Source organism: Capricornis sumatraensis, chromosome 15, assembly GCF_032405125.1.
Source record: "Capricornis sumatraensis isolate serow.1 chromosome 15, serow.2, whole genome shotgun sequence".
In the NCBI taxonomy this organism is placed as follows: Eukaryota; Metazoa; Chordata; class Mammalia; order Artiodactyla; family Bovidae; genus Capricornis; species Capricornis sumatraensis.
In genome coordinates, this window is record NC_091083.1 from 67,776,192 (window position 1) to 67,802,816 (window position 26,625).

Sequence of the window (26,625 nt, forward strand, 5' to 3'; positions counted from 1 at the left end):
CACCTGAAACTACCACAACATTCCTAATCGGCTGTACCCCAGTACAAAATAAAAAGATATTTTTTAAAAAGACATAAAAAGGAAAAGAAAAGCCATTACTGCCAGGAAGCCACGGTCAAGAGCTTGGAAAGAGTTTCCTCACGAGGGAGGCGGGGTAGGGGTGGGGGGTCGGGGGAGGGCGGTGGGGGGTACCCGAACTCAGGTGGAAGGAGAGAGCAGGGCTTGGGGAGGGTGCAGGCAAGTAGGCGGCTGGCAGAGAACAGGAAATCCAGCCAGCGGTGGATCCAGGATCAATCCACCCCTTGGCTGAGTCACTCTTTGAGGTAATCATCTCTCTAGGTCTCAGCTTGCTCATTTACTGAAGGGGTTGGGGGAGAGAGGGGAGAGGATGGAGGGGAAATGTTGGATTTTGACTCTCAGATTCTAGATTCCATTATTCTAAGCCTCAAGCTTTCAAATAAAATTTGGTGAGTCTGGGGTTTTATGATCCCATAGTCCCATATGAGCATTTCCTGTGCCTCAGATCCTCTGACTGTGAGGTTGTAAACCCCTGAGACAATACGCTTGACGGCTCCTGGGATGCTGTGAGTAAGTGGACGCCGTGGGCCTGCGGCCTTTCCAAGCCGAGGTTATTTTGAGGCCTTTGCGCAGGCCTCATGGCAGCGCCTCCTGTGGCTGCGGCACTGGTGGCTCTGCTGAGGCACCACCTGGCCCTGGGTTTCGCTCTGTTCCAGAAGCCCCAGGCCCGCTGGACCGGGTTCAGGGAGTGGCAGGTGGCAGCAAGAGGAGGAGGCGGAGGGAGGGGGCTGGCGTTTCCCACTTGCCGCTCTGCTCTGCGCCCCCTCTTTGTAGGAAGGAGGGCGGGGTTGGGGGTGCTGTTTGGAGACACGGGAAGGAAGAAGGTGCTCACACTTAATCCCAGACCTGAGTGGGGAGCGTGTTTGCAGGGAGAACTTGGACACTGTTTCAGCTCCAGCTCTGTGACCCTGCGTGTCGCTGCCTCCCTGCCCCACCCCGGGGCTCGTCCAGGTCTAGCTCCACCTTGCTGTAGCAAAGGTGCTTCCTGGGTCTCTTCCCAGGGACTGTCAGTGAAAGGAAGCTAGATCAGCCCCTCAGAGGATTATTTTTGAGTGTCTGCCTTGGGAAATGTCACACATTATTCACTCCTTCATTCGTTCAACAAACATAGCTCCTCTAACCCAACCTAGTGCTAAGCAGAGGGGAAAAGAAAAGAAAAACCCCGACTTTTGTTTGTTCGGGTACATTAGCTGATAGTTCATTTATTCATTCAACAGAGTCCCAGCCCTGCCTCCCCCTCTGCTGTGTTTTGCAAGTTACTGGCGTTATCTCTGTCTCTTCCCTGGTCTGTAAAATCGGGGTCAGTCATTTCTGATTACTTCACAGGGTTGCTTTGAGAACCAAATTTGTTTTTTTTTATTTTATTTTAACATATATTTATTTGGTTGCGAGGGCCTTGGTTGCAACATGAAGGATCTTTAGTTGGGGTATGGGGAGATTCTCAGTTGCAGCATGTGGGATCTAGTTCCCTAACCAGGGAACAAAACCAGGCCACCTGCCTTGGGAGCCCAGAGACTTAGCCACTGGACCACCAGGGAGCCCCTCAAATTAATTTTTTTAAAAAGGAGAATGAACACTGAAAATTATACACATTTATATCAATGCCTGTTACTGTCACTATTTAGTCTTTTATTATTAATTTCTGAATGTGGGCATTCTAGGTGAGGTAGAGACAAAATGAGTGGGACCTGGTTAAGCCCCTCAAGGGGCTTTTAATATTTGGTTAAAATAGTCTCTGTCTCCTTTCCTCTCTATTGCCAAAGGCAACTGCTTTCAACCACTGGAAATGAGGTCAGACACTTTTCCCCCGCAGCGATCTCAATCTCTAGTTCAATGAGCTGGTCATTAGGACGACAAAGGGACATGAGATGCAAGGGTGACCCTTCCAATCAGCCATGATCTTTTAAATCTCCTACCCGGGCCCCTAGTTCACATCGCCAAAGAAGTCCCAGGCTCACTGTTCCCCAGTGCAACTTAACTGATAACAAATTGTCATCAGGATTTACTTAGCTCCTAGCACAAAGCTAGCTTCTAAGGACAGGATGATGAATATGACTCATTCCTGTCCTCAGAAAACTTACTATTTATTTGAGGCAATAAACTAATAGATTTCAAATCACAGTACAACATAGTTAAGTGCTGTGGATAACTACACTCTAAGCTCTAAGGTTGTTCAGCCACTTTTTGAATATCTGGAGTGATATAAAATTTACTGTTTTCCAAGCTGTGCTTTTTTGCCTTGGGCTAGTTCTCATTCATTCATTCAGCCATCACCCTTGAACACCTCCTAAGTCAGGCACTGTGATGGCACTGGGAATACAGGCAAGGTTCCCGCCCTCATGGACCTTAGAATCAGGTAAGAGAGACAAAGGATAAACAACAAGCTAATATAAGATGTCATTTCAGGCAGTGATAAAGGCCATGAAGCAAAATCAAGCAGAATAAACAGTTAGAGGTGGGATAGTGGGGGGAGGCTATTATTTTAGATAAGGTGGCAAGGAAGTCCTCTTGGAAGGGGTGACGTTTGAGTGGAGACCTTCATAAAGTAAGGGAACAAACCTTCCCTTACTTTATGGGAAGAGCATGGCAAGCAGAGGACACAGCAAATGCAAACACCCTGAACTGGAATGACCTTAGGATGTTCAAGGGCAGAGCAGGGAGGCCACTGGAGCTGGAGCAGGTGGATGCGAGGAAGGGGATACAGGTGCCTGGTAGAGGCGGTGATCACAGATCATGTAGGGGCCGTGGGCCAAGGCGAGGAGTTTGTTTTGATTGTTTTAAAATATGTAATTACTTGACTGCTCTGAGTCTTAGTTGCGGCATTCGGGATCTTTAATCTCCACTGCGGCATGCAGGATCTTTACTTGCTACATGTGAACTTTTGTAGTATATGGGATCTAGTTCCCAGACCAGGAACCAAACCTGGGAGCGTGGAGTCTTAACCACTGGACCTCCTGGGAAGTCCCAAGGTGAGGAATTTGGATTTTATTCCAGGTGATTGGGAGTTTTAAAGCAAAGAGTGATGTGATCTGATTTCACACACAGAGCATGTCCACAGGCACTCCCTCCTTGAAGGCTCCGCACAAGCTAAGACCAGGGAGAACTGTAATTCTCGCATTGCCAGTGAGGAGACTGAGGCTCCCATTGATTCAGTCACTGGCCTGGACTCGTGCGATTAGTGGCAGAGTTGGAACTAGCAAGCCCCTGTCTTCTGACTCCGAGTCTATCACACAGCAGTGCTTCTTCGTATTCAGTTAGGAATGAATGAACAGACGAACGATCGATGGTGTTCCTGTTGGGGACCCCATCAGAGCCAGGGGCCCAGAGTTTCGGTTGAATGTGCACGCTGCCATTCAGTTTGGGACCAGGGACGCTGCAGTGCCTTCCTAGAGTGTCCAGTGACCACAGTGTCTATGTGGATGTGTGCCCTCTTTCTGCCCAGGTGGATGAAGAAACCCCGGTGTGGTGTTCCAGATCACCCGCACTTGAGCCAAAGGCGGAGACACAAGCGCTATGCCCTGACGGGACAGAAGTGGAGGCAGAAACACATCACCTACAGGTGCCTCGCCTCCCCCTCCTCCTCCCTGGCTTCGGCTCCACCCTCACGCAGTCATTTCCCGGCCTGAGTTTCTGAAGTTCACACTGTAGGTGGGTCTGTGATCAGGGCATGGCTCCGAGAGCCTATGACTTTGTCCTTCTTGTAGCATCCAGTGATTGCTGGGTCTCCAACTTCAGGTTTGTTTGGTCCTTTAGAGGCTCATGAATTATGTTCTGTTTAGATTCCTAGCATTTTCAGTTACGGAAAGTGGGGTATGACTTGTCTGATAACTTTCACCTGGGCTAAAGAACCATGGCTGAACTCATCCTCCCTACCACCGCTTGCCAAACCCCACTCCCTCTCATCTGGATCCCTTCCCCACTTGGCCTGATTGATGGACTTCAGCTGAGATTCCCAGCACAGAGTTCCAGTTGTTTCTTAAGGACTATAAAGAACTGGGGGCTGAACTGCAACAGTGTTCTCCCTTGACTCTCTGGGGAAACCACGGGCAAAGCAGGAGCAGGCTCCAAGTCAGACCAGTGACCACAGGCAGGGATGCTGGAACCCATCACAGGAGATGCAGACATCTGGATTCAGATAGGGTGGATCCAGGGCCAGGCATAGTGCAGGCTTGGCTGGGCCCTGGTTGGCACCTCTCAAGTCTCTGATTCCATCTCAGGTGGATCCCCTGGTTCAGGAGTAGGCTCTAAGACAGAGATCTTCCGAGTTGAGCTAAGGGCTCTCCTGGGGCTTCTCTAGTGGCTCAGAGAGTAAAGAACTGCCGGCACTGCAGGAGACCCAGGTTCGATCCTGGGGTCAGGAGGATCCCCTGGAGAAGGGGATGGCTACCCACTCCAGTACCCTTTCCTGGAGAATTCCATGGACAGAGGAGCCTGGTGGGCTACAGTCCATAGCATCGCAAGAGTCAGACATGACTGAGTGACTACCACTTACTAACTTCCTAAGGGCTCTCCTGTTCACAAGCTGTAGAGGCCAGAACAGAATCTTTTCAGAAATCTGACAAGAGAAGGAAACTTAAGAAGAATCTGGGTTAGAAACCTCTTAGAGTCCTCCAGAAGAAGTAGAGTAGATTAAGAGAAAGAACTGCCTCCTAGCTGAACTCTGACCTTAACATATCCTGCAACCTCTCTGGACTTCAGTTTCCTTATCTGTAGAATGAGTGAATAGTCCTTGCCCCAGGTGTTCACAGGACAGCGCAGCCAGAAGTGGTGATGCTCCATCACGGAGAACCATGCAATATGGATACAGTAATCTTACATAACTGATTCAATCAGATGCCACCCTGTACTAGCTTCTAGGTAGACAAATAGTAGTAGTTGGGGCCAAAGACTTAAAAATTATTTTTAACTGCAGTATAATTGCTTTACAATGTTGTGTTAGTTTCTGCTGTACAACAACATGAATCAGCTATATGTATACATATCTGGGCTTCCCAGGTGGCTCACTGGGTAAAGAATCGCCTGCAATGCAGGAGACATAGACAGAAACAGTTTCAATCCCCGGGTCAAGAAGAAAGCATGGCAATCCGCTCCAGTATTCTTGCTTGGAGAATCCCATGGACAGAGGAGCCTGGCAGACTACAGACCATAGGGTCACAAACAGTCGGACACAGCTGAAACAACTTGAGCACACACACATATCCCCTCCCTCTTGAGCCTCCCTCATCACACCCCTCTAGGTCAACACAGAGCCCCGAACTGAGCTGCCGCTGCTATATAGAGGCTTCAGCTACGGCAGTGTATGTACATCAATGCTATTCTCTCAATTTGCCCCACCCTCTCCTTCCCTCAGCCCCTTTCAAAGCAAGGGATGTTCCCCTAAACTCTCTACAGTGTAAGAGTTTTTATAACATTTATAAATGTACATATTTTATGTATTAGGAGAAAAACTTAAAAATTAGGAAACGCCATGCACCAACTTGATTTTTTTCTACAAATTCAACATTACCTTTTTCAGAGATCAAATACAAAAACACTGAGTAGAAGGTAGGGTGAGGACCCAGAGCCTTGTCTACCCGGCCTCTTCCTCAATCCCTGGGCTACCTCAGCAGAATTCTAGGCCCACACAGCTTCTCATGTTCCTTTTAGCTCTGCTAGTCTCTAATTCCCTGTCTGTTCCTCCCTGTGGTTTCTCCCCTCTCTCACCAGCATTCACAACTACACCCCAAAGGTGGGTGAGCTAGACACTCGGAAAGCTATTCGCCAGGCTTTTGATGTGTGGCAGAAGGTGACCCCGCTGACCTTTGAAGAGGTGCCATACCACGAGATCAAAAGTGACCGGAAGGAGGCGGACATCATGATCTTCTTTGCCTCTGGTTTCCATGGCGACAGCTCCCCATTTGATGGAGAAGGGGGATTCCTGGCTCATGCCTATTTCCCTGGTCCAGGAATTGGTGGAGACACTCACTTTGACTCAGACGAGCCGTGGACGTTAGGAAATGCCAACCATGATGGTAAGGCCATGAGGGGACAGGGGATTGCTTGGCTGTCAGGAAAAGAAGCCCTAAGGAGGAGCTTGGAGGATTCCATAGTTGAGTTTCCTGGTTTCCAGAGATTCTTGTCAAACAGCTGAGAACCTAAGAGGGTGGGAACTGTGGTCAACACTTGATCCATTGGAGCAGGGAGACGAGTCAGATCACTTGGTTCACGGTCTAATTGAATGGAGTCAGGAGGAAGTTTAGGCCATGACTAAGAAGGTGAAGGAATGGATCAGAGGCTGGAGGAAAAGGTTAAATGGGGATTAAAGCTGAAAGTGGTAGGCTCTGGCCTGACTGATGAAGGCTTCAAAGGCCACGCTGTGGGAAGACATGACTGAGTCACCCTTACGTCGACCTCACAGGTGAATAACAGGCCCTGTAATTACTCCCGCATCTTCTGTGTAGGAGTAATAACGAGACTCCTCAGGTTGCCAGAGTTCCTCATCAGTATTTACTTGTAAGTCACTTGCTTGGTAAGTAGGCAAGTGTACATCATTATGCCCGTTTTAAAGATGAATTTGAGGCTCATATGGCATAGCTAGTAGGTGGCATTGCAGGGGCTCAACTAAAGCTCAACCACCTGGCCATGTGGCCTGAGCGAACCGTTCACCCTGTCTCCTCATCTATCAGATGAGAGGCTGGAGTAGGTGACCTCTTCTGACTCTAATAGAACATGGCGCATGTTTTTGAACATTTAAAAAAGACACTGCCAAGGAGACTTCCCTGGCAGTCTAGTGGTTAACAGGGGTACAGGTTTGATCCCTGGTCGGGGAACCGGGATCCCACATGCCACATGGCATGGCCAATTAAATAAATAAATACAAGTTTTTAAAAATGTAAATAATGAAAATATTAAAAAGACACAGTCTCTGCCCTCTAGAAGTCCAGAGTCGAGTGGGAAAGACAGATGTGTACAGAAGTCACCCTGTCACCAGGCAGACTATACTGAAGGCTGTAGCAGAAGTACCAAGAAAATCAGTAGGGATCTAGAGGGAAGAGGGACAGAGGATTTGATTTGATTCTATTTTAGATTATAATGGGTTAGAATCAGGATGTTAATATTCTAAGGTCTAGTCAAATGTTTTCCACATACTATATGATACGTATATGTTATTATTATTATCCCCATTTTACAGATAGGTAAACTGAGGTGTACAGAAACAGTAAGTAACCTAGTAAGGTCCCTACTAAGGGCCTACAGTTGCTGAATGGGGAAATAAGGCTTCAAACCAGGTGTGTCGACTCCAGAGCACATACTCTTAGCCATCCTGCTGTTTCCATGCCTCTCCCACTGTAGGGCACACCAGAATCACCTAGAAACTTTTTTTATTAATTCCTGACCTCTTGCTATTCTGATTCTCTGGTTCTGGGGTCAGGAATTTGCACGTGAGAATTTGCACGTGATCTCATAAATTCCCCAAGGGCTTCTGAGGTAGGCGTTCAAGGAACACTGTCTTAATCTGCAGTTTCACTAACTTGCCTGATCATAAGAATCAACTGGGGGTTCTTATTATTAATGTGGATTCCCAGGCCCTTTCCCTGGAGATTCCAATTCTTAAATTTGGGAATCCTTAGTGATTTCTTTGTCCTTGGCAATGCTTCAGGCTGAGAGCAGCCTTTAAACGCCCATTTCCTCAGAGGCTGTGTCTGCTGCAGACCACCTCCTTGAAAGCTTTTCCTATCATTGCATAGATCAGGGACCCGGACTCAGCCTGGCTGTCGGAGGATGATCCAGGGGATGGCCTGGCCGATGCTATGAAGCTGCTCATTCCTCCCTGTCCCCTCCCCTCTTGTTTGGCCCTCCTTCCCATCCAGCTCCATTTCCTCTGCCCAGGCATTCCTTCCCTTGTGTTCTCAATGTGTTTCCCGGCTTTCCAAACACCTATTCTTTATCTCGTTCTTATTCTTGGATCAGTGTCAACCAGTTAGCGGTCTGCGCTCGCTGATAAAGTGTGAAGAGAGGAGAACTAACATTTTTGAGCCCCGATTATGTGCCAGGCACTGCTAGCTGATAACGGTCAGGGCCCTGAGAGAGATAAATGAATGATTAAAGACACTCTTCCTCTGCCCTGCCCTTCCCAGCTCTGGGTGTACACTTCTACAATGCTCCTTGCTGGTGGAGACCTTGGGCCAGTCCCCAAATCCAGAGAACTTCTGGGGGTGTGTGTGGGGAGGAGTGGATGGCCACCATCCTGACACCCTCTTGTCGGTCCCACCCCATCGTGAACGACGATCAACAATTCAGATAGAAATTCCAAGACAGCTCATGTCTTCTTTGGATGGGAGTCAGGACTCTGCTCTGGAAAACCAGGCATGAATTATCCAGAGGCAGTTCATGACCCCAGTAATAGACTGCTAGAAACCAGAGTGCAGCCGTTGCCTAAGGACAGCCTTTGGAAGGAGACGAAGGGAACCAAGATTGATTGAGCACCTGTGTGTTATCTCGTTTAATTTCTGCGTAAACTCAGTGAGGGCACTGAGGGCAGCTTCCTGGGAACTTTTTGTTTGGTGGCTTTCTTCTCTATTCTAAATTTCCATTAGGAAAAATGTCACGCTCACAAAGTAGGAAGAATGATAATAGGATCCCCCAGGCACCAATCAGCCTAATCCGGCAATTATCAACATTACATCTGTACGGATTCCTCTACCTTCCCCCTACCTTGATTTTTTTAAATATATATTTTAAAGAAAATTTTAAATACAATGTCATCGTATCTGTAAATACGCTAGTACTGGACTGGCCAAAAATTTCATGTTTTTCTGTAAGATGTTATGGAAAAACCCATGTGAACTTTTTAGTCAACCCAATACATACCTCTAACAGATTTTTTTTTTCTTCTTGCTAAAAGACATTTCTTTCTACAGTAGGTCCTTGTTGATTACCTGTTTTAAATATAACACCATGTACATGTCAATCCCAAACTTTCAGTCTATCCCTCTCTCCCACCCTACCCCACTGGCAACCATAAGTTCATACTCTAAGTTCTAAAAGTTAACAACAACAAAAAAAAAGTGAAAGTGTTAATCACTCCATCGTGTCCAACTCTGTGACCTCACAGACTATAGCCCGCCAGGCTGCTCCATCCATGGGATTTCCCAGGCAAGAATACTGGAGTGGGTTGCCATTCCCTTCTCCAGGGGATCTTCTCGACCCAGGGATAGAACCTGGGTCTCCTGCATTGCTTACCATCTGAGCCACCAGGGGACCCCTTGAGTTCTAACAACAGATTATTTTTAACACGACCACAAAATTATGATCAAACCCAACAACATTAATAATGATTTCTTAAAATCCGATACGCAATCTGTTCATTTTCCCAAATCACCTAAAAATGGCTTTTACAGTTGTTCACTTGCATCAGGATCCAAACACCATCCACACATCATTCATGGTTGACACGTCTCTCAAGGTGCTTTCCATTTACAAGTCACCTCACTTTTCTCATCCCTGTATCTGTTGAAGAAACTGGGTCATTTGTCCTAAGGATAGGCATTAGACTTAACTAGATTCGGGTTCACTTTTCTTATATATAATTGTTTCTTTTTTATTGGAGTATAGTTGATTTACACTGCCGTGTTAGTTCCAAGTTTTCAGCAATGTGAACCAGTTATACGTATATTCACATTTTTTTTAGATTCTTTTCCCATATAGGCCATTACAGAGAATTGAGTAGAGTTCCCTTTGCTATATGGTCCTCATTAGTTATCTATTTTATATATAGCAGTGTGTACATGTCAATCCCAATCTCCCCACTCTTACCCCTTGGTAACTGTAAGTTTATTTTCTACATCTGTAACTATTTCTGTTTTGCAGATACATTCATTTGTACCTATTTTTTGAAGATTCTACATATAAGCAATATCATGATACTTGTCTTTCTCTGACTTAGGTGCACTCTTACCATATCTCTCTTCCCTGTCTATCCTGAATATCAATAATTAGATGTTTTCTTAAAAAAAAAAAAAACACACACACACACCCTGCCTGCCAGTACAACAGAGGTGGTTTCGATTCCTGGGTTGGGAAGATCCCCTGAAGGAGGACAGGGCAACCCACTCCAGTATTCTTGCCTGGAGAGTCCCATAGACAGAGGAGCCTGGTGGGCTACAGTCCATGGGGTCACACAGATTCAGATACGACGGAAGTGACTTAGCAGGTACACACAATAATTAGATCAACAAGCCTGGCAGGATTGACTCTTCTGGAGAGAATGCTCCCCAGGAGGCACTGGTCCTCCCTGTTGCATCACATTTGGGAAGCTCGTGTGCTGCAGGCTGTCCCACTCCTAGTGACGTGAAGGTTGAATGGTTGGTACAGGTGGGTCAGCCTGACCCAACCATTATAAAATTCACCCAGGGGACTTTATTTTAAAAAAGGATGCCTAAGCCCTAACTGCTCAGTCGTGTCTGACTCTTTGCCACCCCTTGGAATTCTCCAGGCCAGAATACTGGAGTGGGTACCCTTTCCCTTTTCCAGGGGATCTTCCCAACCCAGGGATTGAACCAGCGTCTCCCACATTACAGGTGGATTCTTTACCAGCTGTGCTTGCTCCCTGGAAGAAAAGTTATGACCAACCTAGACAGCATATTTAAAAGCAGAGACATTACTTTGCCAACAAAGGTCAGTCTAGTCAAAGCTATGGTTTTTCCAGTAGTCATGGATGGATGTGAGAGTTGAACCATAAAAAAAGCTGAGCATTGAAGAACTGATGCTTTTGAACTGTGGTGTTAGAGAAGACTCTTGAGAGTCCCTTGGACAGGAAGGAGATCCAACCAGTCCATCCTAAAGGAAATCAGTCCTGAATATTCATTGGAAGGACTGATGCTGAAGCTGAAACTCCAACACTTTAGCCACCTGATGCAAAGAACTGACTCATTGGAAAAGACTCTGATGCTGGGAATGACTGAAGGAGCAAGGAGAAGGGGACGACAGAGAATGAGATGGTTGGATGGCATCACCGACTCAATGGACATGAGCTTGAGTAAGCTCCGGGAGTTGGTGATGGACACGGAAGCCTGGCGTGCTGCAGTCCATGGAGTCGCAAAGAGTTGGACACAACTGAGCGACTGAACTGAACTGAAGCCCTAACCACAAACTTCTTAAACAGAATGTCCTCCACCCGTGCGTTTAGAAGGTGCTCCTGGAGAACCTCTCCTGGAATGTGTAGATGATTCTAATTCCCCACCTCTTTGGAGTCTGTGTGAAGGGCAATCTGGCCCACCACCCCTTTAAGCTAAGTTCGAGGAGTCTCCCAGGCACCCCATGTCTTCATCTCTTTCCAATGGATCAAGCAGTGAAGTGAGCAGAGGAGGCTGGGAGGGAGCCCAGCCCTGAGGATGGTGACAAGACCGGAAGAGTCATAAGGCCAGCCCTTCGCAGCTACTGTAAGAGACTGCTCCTCACCCCGGGAACTAGACTGGCAGGGTGGTAAGGAAAGGATCGTTCTGAGTGGTTAAGTTCACACAGACAGTGGCAGAAGAATAGAGCAGAAAGCCAACAAACCAAAAATTCCCAGGAAGGGAACCTCCCTGGTGGTCAAGTGGCTAAGATTCCATGCTCCCAATGCAGGTTCGATCCCTGGTTGGGGATCTAGATCCCACGTGCCACAACTAAGCAACTAAGATCTGGCATAGCCAAACAAAATAAGCATATATTTTAAAAAATTCCCAGGAGGCTGCGCTCACACCCTCACTGAGTGTCTGTGGAAATTAAATGAGATAACACACAGGTGCTCAATCAATCTTGGTCCCTTTTGTCTCCTTCCAAAGGTTGTCCCCGGGCAATGGCTGCATTCCCATTTCTAGCAGTCTATTGCTGGGGTTATGAGCTGCATCTGGAAAGTTTATGCTTGGTTTTCCAGAGCAAAGTTCTGACTCTTGTCCAAAGAAAACATGAGCTGTCTCACAACTAGGACTCTGAATTTTAACAGTCGCCCCAGTTGGTTCTGCTGCAGGTCGTCCAAAGACTGCAGCTGGGAAAATACTGACCATTCAGCATGGTTCTGTCCTGGCAGCTGTCACCTTACCTTTTCAAGAACAGAGCTTTCCCTTGAGGAGCTCACAGTCCTGGGGCAGAAGAGAGTGCTCCTGGGTGTGATGGAGAGTGGAAAGAGGTCAGGGCCATCAAGATGGTACGGGTAAACTGCTGGGAGAGGGTAGAGAAGGAAGCAGTTGCTGCCAGTTGGGGAAATCAAGGAAGGTTTCCTGGAGGATGTGGTTGAACACTGAAGGAGTATCGTTGTTCCAGGTGGAGGGGACAGCACTGGCAAAAGAATAGAGGCAAAAGGAAATGCTGTCCCATTTTGGAGTTCTTCCCATGTGGTGATAGGGGTAAAGAACCCATCTGCCAATACAAGAGGCATAAGAGATGCGGGTTCCATCTTTGGGTCGGGAAGCTCCCCTGGAGAAGGGCACAGCAGGCAACCCACTCCAGTATTCTTGCCTGGAAAATCCCATGGACAGAGGAGCCTGGCAGGCTGTGGTCCATAGAGTCCCAAAGAGTAGGACACGACTGAAGCGACTTAGCACATACCATTTTGGGGGGTGCAGGAGTCAGTGAGATAGGACTCACCAAAGCTGGAGGTGCTAAGAGAAGGGAAGGAAGCTGAGATCAGGTATACTGGAATGGCCGAGTAGACTGCTGGGTGCTTGCTAGGAGGCCCAAAAGACCTGAGCGCCCAGCTCAAGGGAACTCTCCTGTTGAAGAGAGGTCACAGCTCAACGTGACCCTGATAATTAACCCCAATAGTTCTGTGCCTGGAGGTGGTGAGAGCACTTTGTGCATACCTGGCCACTTTAATCTTCACCCCATTTTTATGATGAAGGTACCACTAGTCCCCCTTGTTCTACAAATGAAGAGATTTAAAATGTCACACTGCTAGGACAGGGCAGAGCCAGGATTCCTGGCAGTGTGCCCCCCAGGGACGCCACTTCTGACCACGCCACTTCTCTGCCTCTCGCCCTCTTGGATGGTGAAGGCCCTAACTGATTCCTGACTCATTAAGCAGGGGGGTCTTCTCCATCCCTCTGCTTTTCCCCTCAAAAGCTCCAGGAGTTCTCCTGCCCCTCTTCTCTCTCCTTCCATCTCCCCGAGTGTCCCCCCAGCTGAACAGTTCTCTCGGGTTTCTGTGGAGTAGCATGCTGGCTCCCCAGCTCTCCTCGGCCATTTTGGTCCCTGGAGCAAATCCACAGGCCCCTTTCCTTCAAGACTTCCTCCTGTTCTCTGCCGAGACCCGGCACAGAGGCTCACAAGGTAATAGACACAGGATCAAGGGTTAGGGGCTGGCCAGGTGCTCAAGCTCTGCTCCCTGGTTGCTAGCTGAGGACACCCTCCCACCCCCCACCCTCCAAGGAAGAGCCCGGTCAAGAGACCGAGGCCCGAACAGCTTGTCCCAGGTCGTGGAACAGGCCAGGAGCAGAGCCAGGACTGGACCCCAGGAAGCAGAGCTGCCTCCCGCTGGCGCTAGCAGCCGCCTTTGTTTGGGATGGAGCTCAGAGATGAGCTCACCCTTCCCTGCTGCCAGAGGGGCCAGGACCTGAGGAAGCAACTGGGGGCGGCCTGGCCTCCTCATGCCAGCTTGCCCTGCCCCAGCAGAAGGCCAGCCCCAGGCTCTTGGCCAACCTTGCCCTGATCTCACCCATCCCCCTTCGCTGAAGGCAATGGTGGCATCAGCAGAGTGGGAGGCGGGCACGTGTGCCCCAGAGGGCTCTTCTTTCTCCCCAAGACCTTAGCCAGGAAGGCCAGTCGCAATCCCCGGCCTCCTCTGGCCCTCAGGGGGCCCTCAGCTGGGTGGCCGTAGGGCAAGTTGACCTCTGACACTGGGGCCGGAGTGGGTGCAAGGACTCCTGAGCACCTCCTGGGCTCCTAGCAGCCTCCCCTGCACTTCAAGGTGGCAGGAATGGGCTGTGACATGCCTTGAAAGTGAAAGGGTTAGTTGCTCAGCCATGTCCCCCCCTTTGCGACACCAGGCACTATAGCCCACCAGGCTCCTCTGTCCATGGGATCTCCCAGGCAAAAATACTGGAGTGGGTTGCCATTCCCTTTTCCAGGGGAATCTTCCAAACCCAGGGATCCAACCCATGTCTCCCACATTGCAGGCCGGTTCTTTACCATCTGTTAGGGCTGGACAATAGAGGCAGGGCTCAAGGGACATTCAACTGCCAGAGGTCAACGCCAGCAGGAGTCTGTAACCGGACATATATGAGTCAGGATTGTTGATATGCCAGCCTGCTCAACTTCCTGCCCCTTGGATTTCTTTCTCAAGGCCAGGGCAACTTCAGGCCCTGCCCAGTCCCAGGCCTGATCAAGACACTCAAGGAAGTTGACTTTAAGAGGATCTGGTTGCTGGAACCCCAAAGGCTTCATGCTTCATTTCTGGACAATGGGCTTGTTCCGGGGACCAAGCTTCTGTCTTTTGAATGGTGACAACTGCTGTCACATGTCTTTTATCCTATCCAATCCTCTCACAGCCCTTCGGGGTAGATATGATCTCCCCATAGTACAGATGAGGACACTGAGGTTCGGGAGGTAGACCTTCTGGGCAAGTTCACAAAGCTGGGGGTGGGGCGGCCGGTAGAGCTGGAAATGAACAAGCCCTGTCCTGTTCTGGGGCCCAGGTCATGACCAGTCTGCTGTGTTGCTGCCTCAGCTTCACACTGGGGATCCCACATCCCACTTTGAGCACCTGGACCTTGTTGTTTTCACGGGCATCTGAATCCCCGCACTGATCTTGACCTTAGGACTGAGAACGGCTTGGAGACCCAAGCCCCGCCTACCCCCAGGTCTCTGAAAATGACGGCCAGCCTGCCGCCCCCAGGACTCCCCTCTGCCCGTCCCGCTCCCTCCTCCTGGCATAGGCCCTTTCTTACTTCCAGACAGACCCCTCTGATCTCCCCGCCTCTGGTCTCATCACCCACTGATCATCACCGACTGCGGAGTGATTACATCATGCCACCACCCCCACTCCTGCTCAAACCCCCTGCGGACCAAGAAGCCAATCCGAATTCCTGCGCGGGCATCACAAGCCCTGCCCGCCAGCCGGGCTGACCTCATCTCCCTCTGGCCCTCCCCTCCTGCTTTGTTCCGGAGCCAAGTGGAGTGAAACTGCTTGTCCCTGGACCTTGTTTACAGGCGTTCCCTCTGCCAGGAGGGCCACCCCCACCCCTCTTCCTCTCCTTCCCACTGAACCCATTCTCCGGACTGACTTCTTATCTTTATAGGCTTACCTGAAGCTCCACCTCTGTGAAGCTCTCCCTTGATAACTCCGCCCTCCTCCCCAGAACCCTCACCTGACCCCTGGAGACAGCTACTGAAGCACCTGGAACACGACTTTCATTATTTTCTTTTCTCTGCCCCTACCACTGCCACTGTATGGAAAGTTCTGGAAGGCAGGGACATGTCTTGACTTTGTACGTCCCAGTGTCCGGCACAGGGCCTGAGACAAAGCTTATGCTGGGTGTTGCTGAAGTAATGGACTGACTGCCCCTGACACCTAAGTGGGCACCCCGGGCACCTCCCCATCTCGCCCTCTGCAGGGAACGACCTCTTCCTGGTGGCTGTGCATGAGCTGGGCCACGCGCTGGGCCTCGAGCACTCCAACGACCCCAGTGCCATCATGGCGCCCTTCTACCAGTACATAGAGACGCGCAACTTCAAGCTGCCTCAGGACGACCTCCAGGGCATCCAGAAGATCTACGGTGTGTGGAGGGGAGAGGGGCCACGCTTCCCCCCTCGAGGCTGGGCTGCCACTGCCTGGGCCGAGGGGGAGGCTGGGGAGCACTGCGGTCTCGGACCACTGTCTGACTTTTAGAGACCTGTGGTGTCTTTGCTTAACCAGAGAGGGCAAGGCTGCTCCTCACCTCCCTTCCTGAACACTTGGGAAACCTAGGGGAGGGTCCGAGCTGCCACTGGGAGGGACAGAAGTGACAAGCGGGCCACCCATTCCCCCTCCTCCACTTACCTTCCCTCCACGCACCTCTCCTTACCTTCTGCAGTTCCCTCTCAAGGGGTCCCACCTCAAGCCAGGAGATTCACACGTCCACCCAAGTAATGGCGGTACAACAGGATGAGTATTATCACCGGAGCTTTTTGCTTAAACAAGAAAAAAAGAAACTAGGCTGATACCTTGATGAGATTTGAGGGGCCTGCTACCATGCCCCCCCTCCATGCTCTGTTCACACTGGTGCCGAAGTTCTGTGCTAGTCAAGGCGGTTGAGACTGGAAGACCCATTTATTAGAGCAGATGCATGTCCATAAAGCACGACCGCCACAGACCCCAGGAAGTGAAGCGTGGGAGGAGGGCTCCGTCTGGGGCCCTGAGAACCTCACAGAGGAGATGTCCTCACCCAAAGCCTGGAGGATGGGTAGGATCTCCATAGGTGAAGCCATGGAGGACTGGACAGGTGGCGGGGACTGCCTGGTGTTTTGAAAGTAAAATGGACCGTATTTGCTGATAGAGTAGACATGGGGGTGTGGGGACGGATTACGCCAAGGTTTCCCTTCTGCCTCCGTGGACTGTTCCGGCTTTGCCTCCTTTCCTGGCAGCCTTTCCTCATCCACTCTGCTCTAAGGGTCAGCGTAGCCCTGGGCCCTCTTCTCATCTCTCTGTTTTGGTCCCTAGGTGCTTCTCAACTTGGGTTGCAAGGATTAGGATTACCTGGAAAACTTTGAAAACCCTGATGTTCAGAAGGCACCCCAGACCAGTTAAAATCCAATCTCTGGGGGCAAAGCCTGGGTAACAGTATTTTTTAAAATTCAAGTCCCAAGATGATTCCAATGGGAGGCCAGGTTGAGAATCAGTGCCCTGGGATGAGAATCAGAGCAATGGGATTGACTCCTATCACTCAGAGATCTGGGCTGGGATATTGATTTGGGATCTTTGGTGTTCAATATGGTAGCCACTAGGCACATGTGGCTATTTAAATTCATATTAATTAGAATTAAATAAAATTAAAATTTCAGTTCCTCGGACACGACTGAAGTGACTTAGCAGCAGCAGCAGCAGCAGCCATGCTAATACCTAGTCAGTCATTTCAAGCGCTCAACAGCCGCATGTGGCTAGAGGCTGCTCTACAAAGACAGTCCAGATATAGAATATTTATGTCATCACAGAGCATCCTATGGGACAGCTCTAACATCAGGGGTCTTTACAGCCGTGAACCTAGAAGAGATCACAGAGGGCACTGATTCTCAACCTGGCCTCCCATTGGAATCATCTTGGGACTTGAATTTTAAAAAATACTGTTACCCAGGCTTTGCCCCCAGAGATTGGATTTTAACTGGTCTGGGGTGCCTTCTGAACATCAGGGTTTTCAAAGTTTTCCAGGTAATCCTAATCCTTGCAACCCAAGTTGATTAGCACCTAGGGACCAAAACAGAGAGATGAGAAGAGGGCCCAGGGCTACACTGACCCATAGAGCAGAGTGGATGAGGAAAGGCTGCCAGGAAAGGAGGCAAAGCTGGAACAGTCCACGGAGGCAGAAGGAAAACCAAGAGAGTGCAGGGGTCTGGGAAAGAGAGAAGAGTGTTTTAAGGAAAGCGTTTCTGTGATCTCGGTACTCAAAGTGTGGGCCTCAGACCAGCAACTTTGGCCTCACCTGAGAGCGTGAAGAAACGCAGGATGGCAGGCCCCCCCACCCAGATTCTCTTGAACCCCAACTGCATTTTTATCAAGACCCCTGGATGATTCATGTGGACATCAAAGTTTGAGTCAAGTAACTGTCGGATTTGGCAACATGGAGGTCATGGGTGATCTTGACAGGAGTTTCCACGGGTCACGGGGCAGAGGCCGTACTGGAGCAGAATGAAGAAACAGGGGAGCAGGCGGGGAGGGAAGGGGACACTGAGCCAAAGAAGGGACACCTACTCTCTCGTAAGAGGAGAGAAGAAAGAGAAGGTCTCGGCTTTGGGGCGGGGAGGGAGATGAGCATTCAACGTTGTCATCTGTTTTCTGAAAGATTGGGGCCTTAAGCAGTGGGGAGGGGGACAGGATAGGGGGCGGAAGTGTGACAGGCTTGTCTCACGCTGCCTGGCGACGCGGAGGCAATAGCAGTGGGGCGCGGGGAACGGCTGCCCCCACCCTAAGATGCAGCCCCTCTCTCCAGGACCCCCGGCCGAGCCCCTGGAGCCCACCAGGCCCCTCCCCACGCTGCCAGTGCGCAGGATCCACTCACCGTCCGAGAGGAAGCACGAGCGCCAGCCCAGGCCCCCTCGGCCACCTCTCGGGGACCGGCCAGCCACACCGGGCGCCAAACCCAACATCTGTGATGGCAACTTCAACACAGTGGCCCTCTTCCGGGGCGAGATGTTTGTGTTTAAGGTAGGACCTCGGTGCTCCGCTCCCGCCCCTTCCCTCACCATGGGTGGGAGACAGCGGCTGCTCTGGGATTAGGCCTTCCGGGGGGGCCCAGATGGACGGGAGCAAGTCCAGCGGCCAGGACACCAGGTCTCTTCCTGGCACTGCTGGGTCAGTGGACTGTTTTCAAGAGGGAAGGGGGAAGATGGGTGGGCCTGCCCCTTCCCAGGGGTCAACACTGCGGGAAAAGTGCTGGAGTCTGGCCTCTGGTCTGTGACTCTGAGAAAGTCACGTCCATCGTCTGGATCTTGGTTTCTTCCCCTGAGAGCTGGGGGAGTCACTTGCTCTAACGAAAGGTGTGTGCAGATCCCACAAGTCGTGGCTGTGACAACACCAGCTTGGAGTAGGGGCTGGTGCAGCCATGGCTGAGTCTGTCTCTGGTCCTGGCAGGGCCGAGAGGATGGTTCTGAGGCGCCCCTGACAGAAAGCTGGCCAGGTTACGTCCCTTGTCCTGCTCGGGTCTCTCTAGCCTTGGGCTGACAGGGTGGCGGCCTGCTCCTGTGTTGCAGTTGGTTGTCAGGGAAGCCGACTCTGAGACAGTGTTCGGGATGCAGGATTTTTTTTTTTAGATTGTTTTGATATGGACCATTTAAAAGTCTTTGTTGGATTTGTTACAATATTGCTTCTGTTATATGTTTTGGCCTTTTGGCCCCGAGGCACATGGGCTCCTAGTTCCCCAGCCAGGGATCGAACCTGTGCCCTCTACATTGCAAGGCGAAGTCTTAACCACTTCTGCTAGGGTAGTCCTGCGATGCAGGATTTTGACTAGGATGCACCTTTGGGACCCACATCTCTGCGAAGGAGGAGAGGGAGGCCTGGCGGGGCAAGAGGAGAAGACATTAATGAGTAGCAACTAGGCGCACTAGAGGGACTTCTCCGGTGACTCAGGTGGTAAAGAATCTGCCTGCGATGCAGGACACCCGAGCTTGATCCCTGGGTTGGGGCAATCCCCCTGGAGAAGGAAATGGCAACCCATTTCAGTATTCTTGCCTGGAGAATCCCATGGACAGGGGAGCCTGGTGGGCTGTAGTCATGGGATCACAGAGACTACTGGGCAACAAGCAATACTAATAGGCCCACTGCAGACCTGGGCACCCCCGCAGAGAGCTCTGGAACTAGAACAGCCTGTCAGAGTTGTCCCACTTGGGCCCCAAGTGGCTGGAACTTTATTCAGTCCCTGGACAAAGAAAGCCATGACCTTGGGGGAGCTGTCTGGAGCTGAGGCCATCCCCAGAGAGGCTAACAGGTGAAAACTGCCTGCTGAGCACACTCCCAGCCCCCAGGACGAGAAGCCTCCACTGACGGGGTTCTGGGCAGCGTGTCTCCAGCACACTGGGGGATTGTGGAGGGCTGCCCCACCCTACCCCCCTTGTGGATTCTCCCCAGCAAGCTTTGAGCTCTGACCAAGAATCAGGCAACAGAGGTCCACCCCAGTCCTGCTCTGACTGTGAGGCTCAAAGAAAGTTACTAGGCCTTCCTTAAGAGTCTGTCTATCTCAGATCTACTTAACAGGAGTTGTGAAAGTCAAAATAAGGTTTAAAAAGCTGGGTGTGAAAGTGTTTTGTAAGGCACCTAAAAAAAGCAAATCTTCTCTAGCTTTTGAACCATCTTTTATGTATCATGTTCATTCTTTTGTACCCTTGGATCCTCCAGCTGAATGATTCCTAAGCAAGTCTGGGTTTTATCATTCCCATTGACACATAAGAAAACTGAGGCCCTGGGAAGTTACAGGCCTCGCCCAGAGTGCCTACCAACCAGGACTGCAGTGGGACAAGGCGCCAGTGTGCGGAGGAGGGCTTTTTTCCACACTTGGCCTGTTGAGCTACCATTTAATCAACATCAGCTATGTGCCCTGTACTGTTCTAGGCACTATCATCTTTCCCTTCATTATTACCTGGCTCAGATGGCAAAGAATCTGCCTGGGACGTGGGAGACCTGAGTTTGACCCCTGGGTTGGGAAGATCCCCTGGAGGAGGGCATGGCAACCCACTCCAGTATTTTTGCCTAGAGAATCCCATGGACAGAGGAGCCTGGTGGGCTACAGTCCACGGGGTCGCAAAGAGTCGGACACAACTGATCGACTAAGCACAGCACAGTGCAGGTGAGGCTCTTCAAGTACTGAGCCCCAGGTCAAGCAACTGTAAGAGGATGAACCTGAATTCACAGCCAGGGCTTGGGGGAATTTCCACAGCTTGCTTCCCATGGTCCTTGCCCTGCTTGCCAGCTGGAGCCAGCCATGAGGCGGGCACTCTGCCCGGCATCAATGAGCGCCCCCTGCTGCCCAACCTCGGGAAGGGCCCCTCTGATGTCAGTAACTCTCCTCTGCCCTCCTGTGGTCAACTCAGGCACCGCACCATCCTTTCCAGCTCCTCCACGCTGCCTCCTCTTCCCCCTAGGCCTGTCCATCAGCTCTGTCTTGCGACCCCTTGGGCAACAAGAGCCATTGGATGCCTTATTGAAGAGAGGTGATGAGCATCCTGGCTTTGGCATTGGGCTCCGAAATTTAGATGCAGTAAATGGACAGACTTCATGGAGTCTTGCAAGGGGGGGACCAGGGGAAGGTGTTGGGTTGTTGGGGCCCGAGACCCAGGGCTGAGATCACTGGGTTCAAAGGCTATGCCTCTTTCTTTCCTCCATCTTAACCTCCAGGATCGCTGGTTCTGGCGCCTGCGCAATAACCGGGTGCAGGAAGGCTACCCCATGCAGATCGAGCAGTTCTGGAAGGGCCTGCCCGCCCGTATAGACGCAGCCTATGAAAGGGCGGATGGAAGATTTGTCTTCTTCAAAGGTAACATGGTCTGTGCGGAGGGGTGGGACAGTTTCCTTCTCTTTTCAGGACGCCCTTTCTCCACCTTTGAAGAGGCGAGACGGGGCTGGGGGTGGTGCAGGGGGTGAGGGTGGATCTCCTGCAAAGGTCTTTCTAGCCCTAACACTGACATCTGACAGGATGGACCTCTGCAGGCAGGGCAATTAAGTCAGGGAGTGACCGCTGAGGGTTTCTATGTGCCAGAGTTGGTGGGGTGACAAGCCTCACCCACACAGGGTAGAGGATGGTGGACAACTGAAGGGCATCCATGCTCCATGGGAGGCCACCATGTGAGCTCTGTAACAGCCTGGAGGGAGGGGGGCGCACAGGCTGGAGAAGTCAGGGAATGCGGGAGGGGAGCTAGCTGTCCGGCTCACCCAGCTTGTGCTGGGTTGTTTCACTTCAGTTATCTTGACTTGGCCAGGCCTCAGAAGGATAAGATACAGGTAGAGAGAAGCGAGGGAAGCATTCCAAGGGGAAGGAAGAGCATGCCCAAAGGAGTAGTTCAAGTCCCTTAGAAAGCCCACTGAATGGCCTTGGAGTGCCACGCGAGAGCCACGCCTGGCAAGGTGGTTTAGGGGAGCGACCCGCAAGCCCTGGCTGCCCAGCCAGACTGTGGTCTCGATCCATTAGGTCAGTGCTGGCATTCACTCTCTGTGAGCAGCAGAGAGCCAGAGGGCAGGCGGCAATCAGGGCAGAGGTAAGAGGCCGTTTCTGGAGTTGAGGAGGGCGATGTCTCTAAGGCTTGTGCCGGGAGGAGCAGTGAGGTCAGGAGATGGAAAAGGCCTTGCAAGAGGCTGAGTGCTGAGAGGAGGAGGAAAGAGGACCAAGGATGCCACCTTTTCGGGGATGCTGCAGGGCAGAGAGGCGGTGAGGGAGGGGGCCTCGCGGTGGAGATGAGGAACTCTGGACGCAGACCTGAAAATTCCCAGAGGTCGGTGGGCAATCAGGGTCTTGGGCCTGGGGCCCAGGTCCACTGGGAGAGCAGCCACGGGCCACAGCCTCAGAGCTGGGTGTCACTGGTAGAAGGTGAGTACTTGTGTGTGTGTGAAGCCAGCAGAGGCTGAGGTCACCCAGAAAGGAGAAAGGAGTGAGTCACATGAAACGAAAAGAGGGTGGGGCACAGAGCCGGGGCAGCGTGGGGCGAGTTGCCCAGGACCTGACACCAGATTCCGGCTTCTTGCCCTCTAAGCTCTGCCTGGGCCAAGGGGTCCCCGCCGCCCCCGCCAGGGGGATCAAGCAGGCCTAGGGCTGTTTCCCCTTGACACTGGCTTCATGAATGACTTCGGTCCCAGTAGATGATGGGCAAGTGGATCTAACCACAATCTCCGGCATTGAATGACTGAGGAAAGCTAATCCTGGGCTCCTCTTGGCCACAGGTGACAAGTACTGGGTGTTTAAGGAGGTGACGGTGGAGCCTGGATACCCCCACAGCCTGGGGGAGCTGGGCAGCTGTCTGCCCCGAGAAGGCATTGACACGGCTCTGCGCTGGGAACCTGTGGGCAAGACCTACTTTTTCAAAGGCGAGCGGTACTGGCGCTACAGCGAGGAGCGGCGGGCCACGGACCCTGGCTACCCCAAGCCCATCACCGTGTGGAAGGGCATCCCCCAGGCTCCCCAAGGGGCCTTCATCAGCAAGGAAGGATGTACGTAAGAACCTGGCCAGGTTTGGGGGGATCTGGTTTAGCGTAGGTCTCATCGGGGCCCGCCCACTGGAGGCGTACTCTCATGATATCCAGGTTTGAAAAATATCACCTGGTGGCAAAGACAACTGCCTCATATCGACCCACATTCACAGTCACTTAATCTCTTAACAGCTGCCAAGTCGCAGTTTCTCATCTCCAGGTATCATTCACAACTGAGAGAGGCTTTCATAGACTGACTTCATTCCCTCAGGCAGCATTTCCCAAGCAGAGGTCCTCGGGAGTACTCTAGGAGTGCCTTGAGTTATCAGATCTGAAATGATGGATGTGGTGATCCAAAGGGCTTTTTCACAGGGCTTGAAGATAACAGAGAGAAGCCTTTTTTTTTTTTCTAATGTATATTTTCTTAGCTTCTCCTGGGTGGCAGGCTGACTCAGAGCCTCTCTCCCCACTAGACTAGAAGCTTGTCAAGAAGAGGGACTGAGGGAATGCCATGGTAATCCAGTGGTTAGGGCTCTGAACTTCAATGCCGAGGGCCTGGGTTCAATCCCTGGTTGGGGTACTCAGACCCCACAGGCTGTACAGACAACCAAAAAGAAGAAGAGGAGCTGGGACTTGCCAGGTGCTGAGCACGAATCCATGAATGTCTGTTGAATTCATCTCCATTGATCTGGTCAAAAGCAGACTCTGGAGCCAACCTGGCTGGTTTCATATCCCACCTCCACTACTCAGTATGAGTTTGGGCATAGCACTTAAGTCTGTTCATCTATAAAATGGGGATAACAATGGTCCCTACTTCACAGAGCTTTGTGAGGATGAACATAAATTACGTAGAGCAGCTGGCCCGTGCCACGTATGTTTCAGCTGTTATCATTATCATCATCTTGTTGAGGATGTTTCAGTTTTTATGGAATGACAGGCATTCATTCACTCCAGTAATTACTGAGAGCCAGGTTGTGTGGGAGGGCTGGAGATGGAGCTTGGAATGAGATGTGCATTGCATCTCTGGCTCCCAGCCTAGAGGCAGAAAAACAAGTAAGGTGGCAACAAAGGCAGTAAGGGAAAGCACGTGGGAGAGAGCATCTGAACAGAGGGCCTTGTGATAGAGGGTTGTCAGGAAGGGCTCTCCAAGGCAACGTCTCTAGTAAGAAAGCCAGGGGCTAACGGGGGATGGAGCTGCTATTTGGTGGCTCTCCTGTGTAGCTGATGCTTTACACACGTGGCCTTACTCTTCGGGGGAGCCTCTGAGACAGGTGACATCAGGAACCTTAGCCAATGAAAGTCCCAGCCAGGGTGAGGAGTCGGCCAATGGGAGAACGTGAGTTGCTCTCCGTCAGGACTGGCTCAGCCGATAAGGCTGCGGTAGGGAGCCTTGTGGTGGCTGCCAAGCCCTGCTGCCTCCTTGCCTTCCATCCCCTCCCCGAGCAGGGTCCCAGCGACCCTGCAATCTGTGTTGTGAAGTCATGTGTGCCAAGCTCCCAAAAAGGCAAGGTGATTACCGAGAGGTGGTATCCACTGTCGACAAGAGAATTCTGGCTCCTGTCCCCCTTGGCTCAGGCAGGAGAGGGCACAGCCCTGGAGCTAGCTGTGGAGGCAGCGCTGTCTTAAGCCCTGAGTGGGGGCTGCATCTGACCCATGTTGGGGTGGGGGGCCTGAGGGGGTATGGACATAGTACAACAGGGCTGAGACCCCAGGCTGAGAAGGGTCCTTGTCTAGGAAACACAAAACGAACTCACCAGTTCTACCTAGAGCCCCTCAGCGGCTTCCCAGCACCTCTGAGATGACAGGGTGGGCTGGTGCGGGTCTGGGTGCCTCTGCAGCTGGGCAGGTCATACTCCCTGACTAGCCACACCCTCTGCAGGGTGTGCCAGGCACTCCAGGTATTCCAACACGCTGTCCCCACCAACGCATGCGCCCACCCCCGCTTTCAGAGCTGCTCGTGGGCTCCTCTGAGGTGGGAGAGGCGGCCCCTCCTCCACACTGCCACAGCCCCTTGCCATTCCCTGCTGGCCCAGAGCAGGTGCAGGAAGTGTCAGGATGATGATGCTGGGCCGTGTTTCTGCAGATTACACCTACTTCTATAAGGGCCGGGACTACTGGAAGTTTGACAACCAGAAGCTGAGCGTGGAGCCAGGCTACCCGCGCAACATCCTGCGGGACTGGATGGGCTGCAACCAGAAGGAGGCGGAGCGGCGCAAGGAGCGGAGGCTGCCCCAGGACGACGTGGACATCATGGTGACCATCAACGACGTGCCGGGCTCTGTCAACGCGGTGGCCGTGGTTATACCCTGCATCCTGTCCCTCTGCATCCTGGTGCTGGTCTACACCATCTTCCAGTTCAAGAACAAGGCGGGCCCTCAGCCTGTCACCTACTATAAGCGGCCGGTCCAGGAGTGGGTGTGAGCAGCCCAGAGCCCTCTTTGTCCACTCAGTCTGGCTGGCCAGGCCCTTCCTCACCAGGGTCTGGGGGGCAGCTCTGGCCACTGCCCATCGGGGCCAGCAGGGCCCCAGGCCAGGGGTCACGTCGCTGAAGTGGTGGTGCATTGGCCTGGGCTGAGCATGGGGCAGGGGGTGATGGCGGCTGTGCCCCAGGGTGGGTGCCTGGCGCCCAGCTGCCAGCCTTCTGTCCTGGGTAACTGCTCCCTACTCCAGGGAACAGGCCAGGCCCCGTCAGGAGGCAGGGCCCATGCCAGGAGGAGGCCCTGTGGTCACTGCGCCCCGTGGGGTCCATGGGGCACTACGGCGCTGTACCTGGCTGGACCCAGCACCTTCTGTGGGAAGCCAGCACAGCCCTCGGCCCCATCTGGGAGATGCCACCAGTCCTGGTCCCCCTTTGCCAACACCTGCTGGTCAGATGTCCCCCCACCCCACCCCCACTGCCCTCCATGGCTACAGGACCCCTGCCGCCGACACAGTGGGCAGCAAGCCTGGGTTTCCCCTGCTGGTCACAGCAGACCCCTCAGGAAACCTGCTCCACACGTCAGGGTCTCCTCTTAGGGTCACGTGCTGCAGGCAGGGCTGTGGCCCAGCTGGGTCTGACAAGGACCCAGCTGTCACATCGTGAATATTTCAGTGTCCTGTCACTATTGTTTAAAGTCCCATTTTGCAAAGGCTGCTTGAGGCTTTAGGTGAATTAGCGGTGACTGTCTTGGCAAGGCCAGCCCTCCCCCCAGCGATAAGGACCAAGGTGCTGTTAAGGCCCCTCCAGTGCCCCAACACCCCAGGAGCCGGGCCCTGATGATGAGGCTACAGGGTGGGAGCAGGATCTGATCCCTCTCTGGAGGCTGATTTAAGTTTGTAGCTGTCCTCTACTCTCCCGCCTCTCTCACCATCCTCCAAGTCCCTGCCCTGCTCCAGCCTGTCGCCTGTGGCCTGAGCGCTCGGCCTGATGGGTTAGGTGAGACAGAAATGACTCCAGGCCAACACTCTCATGACCCTGGGGGAAGGGGCCCAGGGCAGTCTTCTGAAATGCTCAGAGCCCGCACCCCTGGTGCCCTGAGACCAACTCAATTTCTCAGCCCAGAAGCAGTGTTTATACCATGAGTTTGGCCCCTGCTAACCCAGCTCTCTAGGCCCACCACCCTGCACTGCTCTTTGGAAAAGGGCACCCATAACTGGTAACAGCCCCCAGCCTAGGGGCCCGCCCTTCACTGTCTCTGGCAGGAATTCCTAGGGCTCGGCTTGCCTCACATCAACCCAGGAAGAGGCAG

At 52.1% G+C, this 26,625-nt stretch overlaps 1 protein-coding gene across 1 annotated transcript in view; it reads left to right on the top strand.

Annotated features, from left to right (window-relative positions):
• MMP24 (matrix metallopeptidase 24) overlaps positions 1-25,318 on the top strand; it is a 50,902-nt gene extending 25,584 nt beyond the window's left edge. The window contains exons 3-9 of the mRNA XM_068987407.1: positions 3,521-3,637; positions 5,785-6,089; positions 15,648-15,809; positions 18,216-18,430; positions 21,116-21,254; positions 22,652-22,918; positions 24,981-25,318. Coding sequence (XP_068843508.1) covers positions 3,521-3,637; positions 5,785-6,089; positions 15,648-15,809; positions 18,216-18,430; positions 21,116-21,254; positions 22,652-22,918; positions 24,981-25,318 — 1,543 coding nt within the window. The remainder of the gene's footprint in view (positions 1-3,520; positions 3,638-5,784; positions 6,090-15,647; positions 15,810-18,215; positions 18,431-21,115; positions 21,255-22,651; positions 22,919-24,980) is intronic.
• The last annotated feature ends 1,307 nt before the right edge of the window (positions 25,319-26,625 follow it).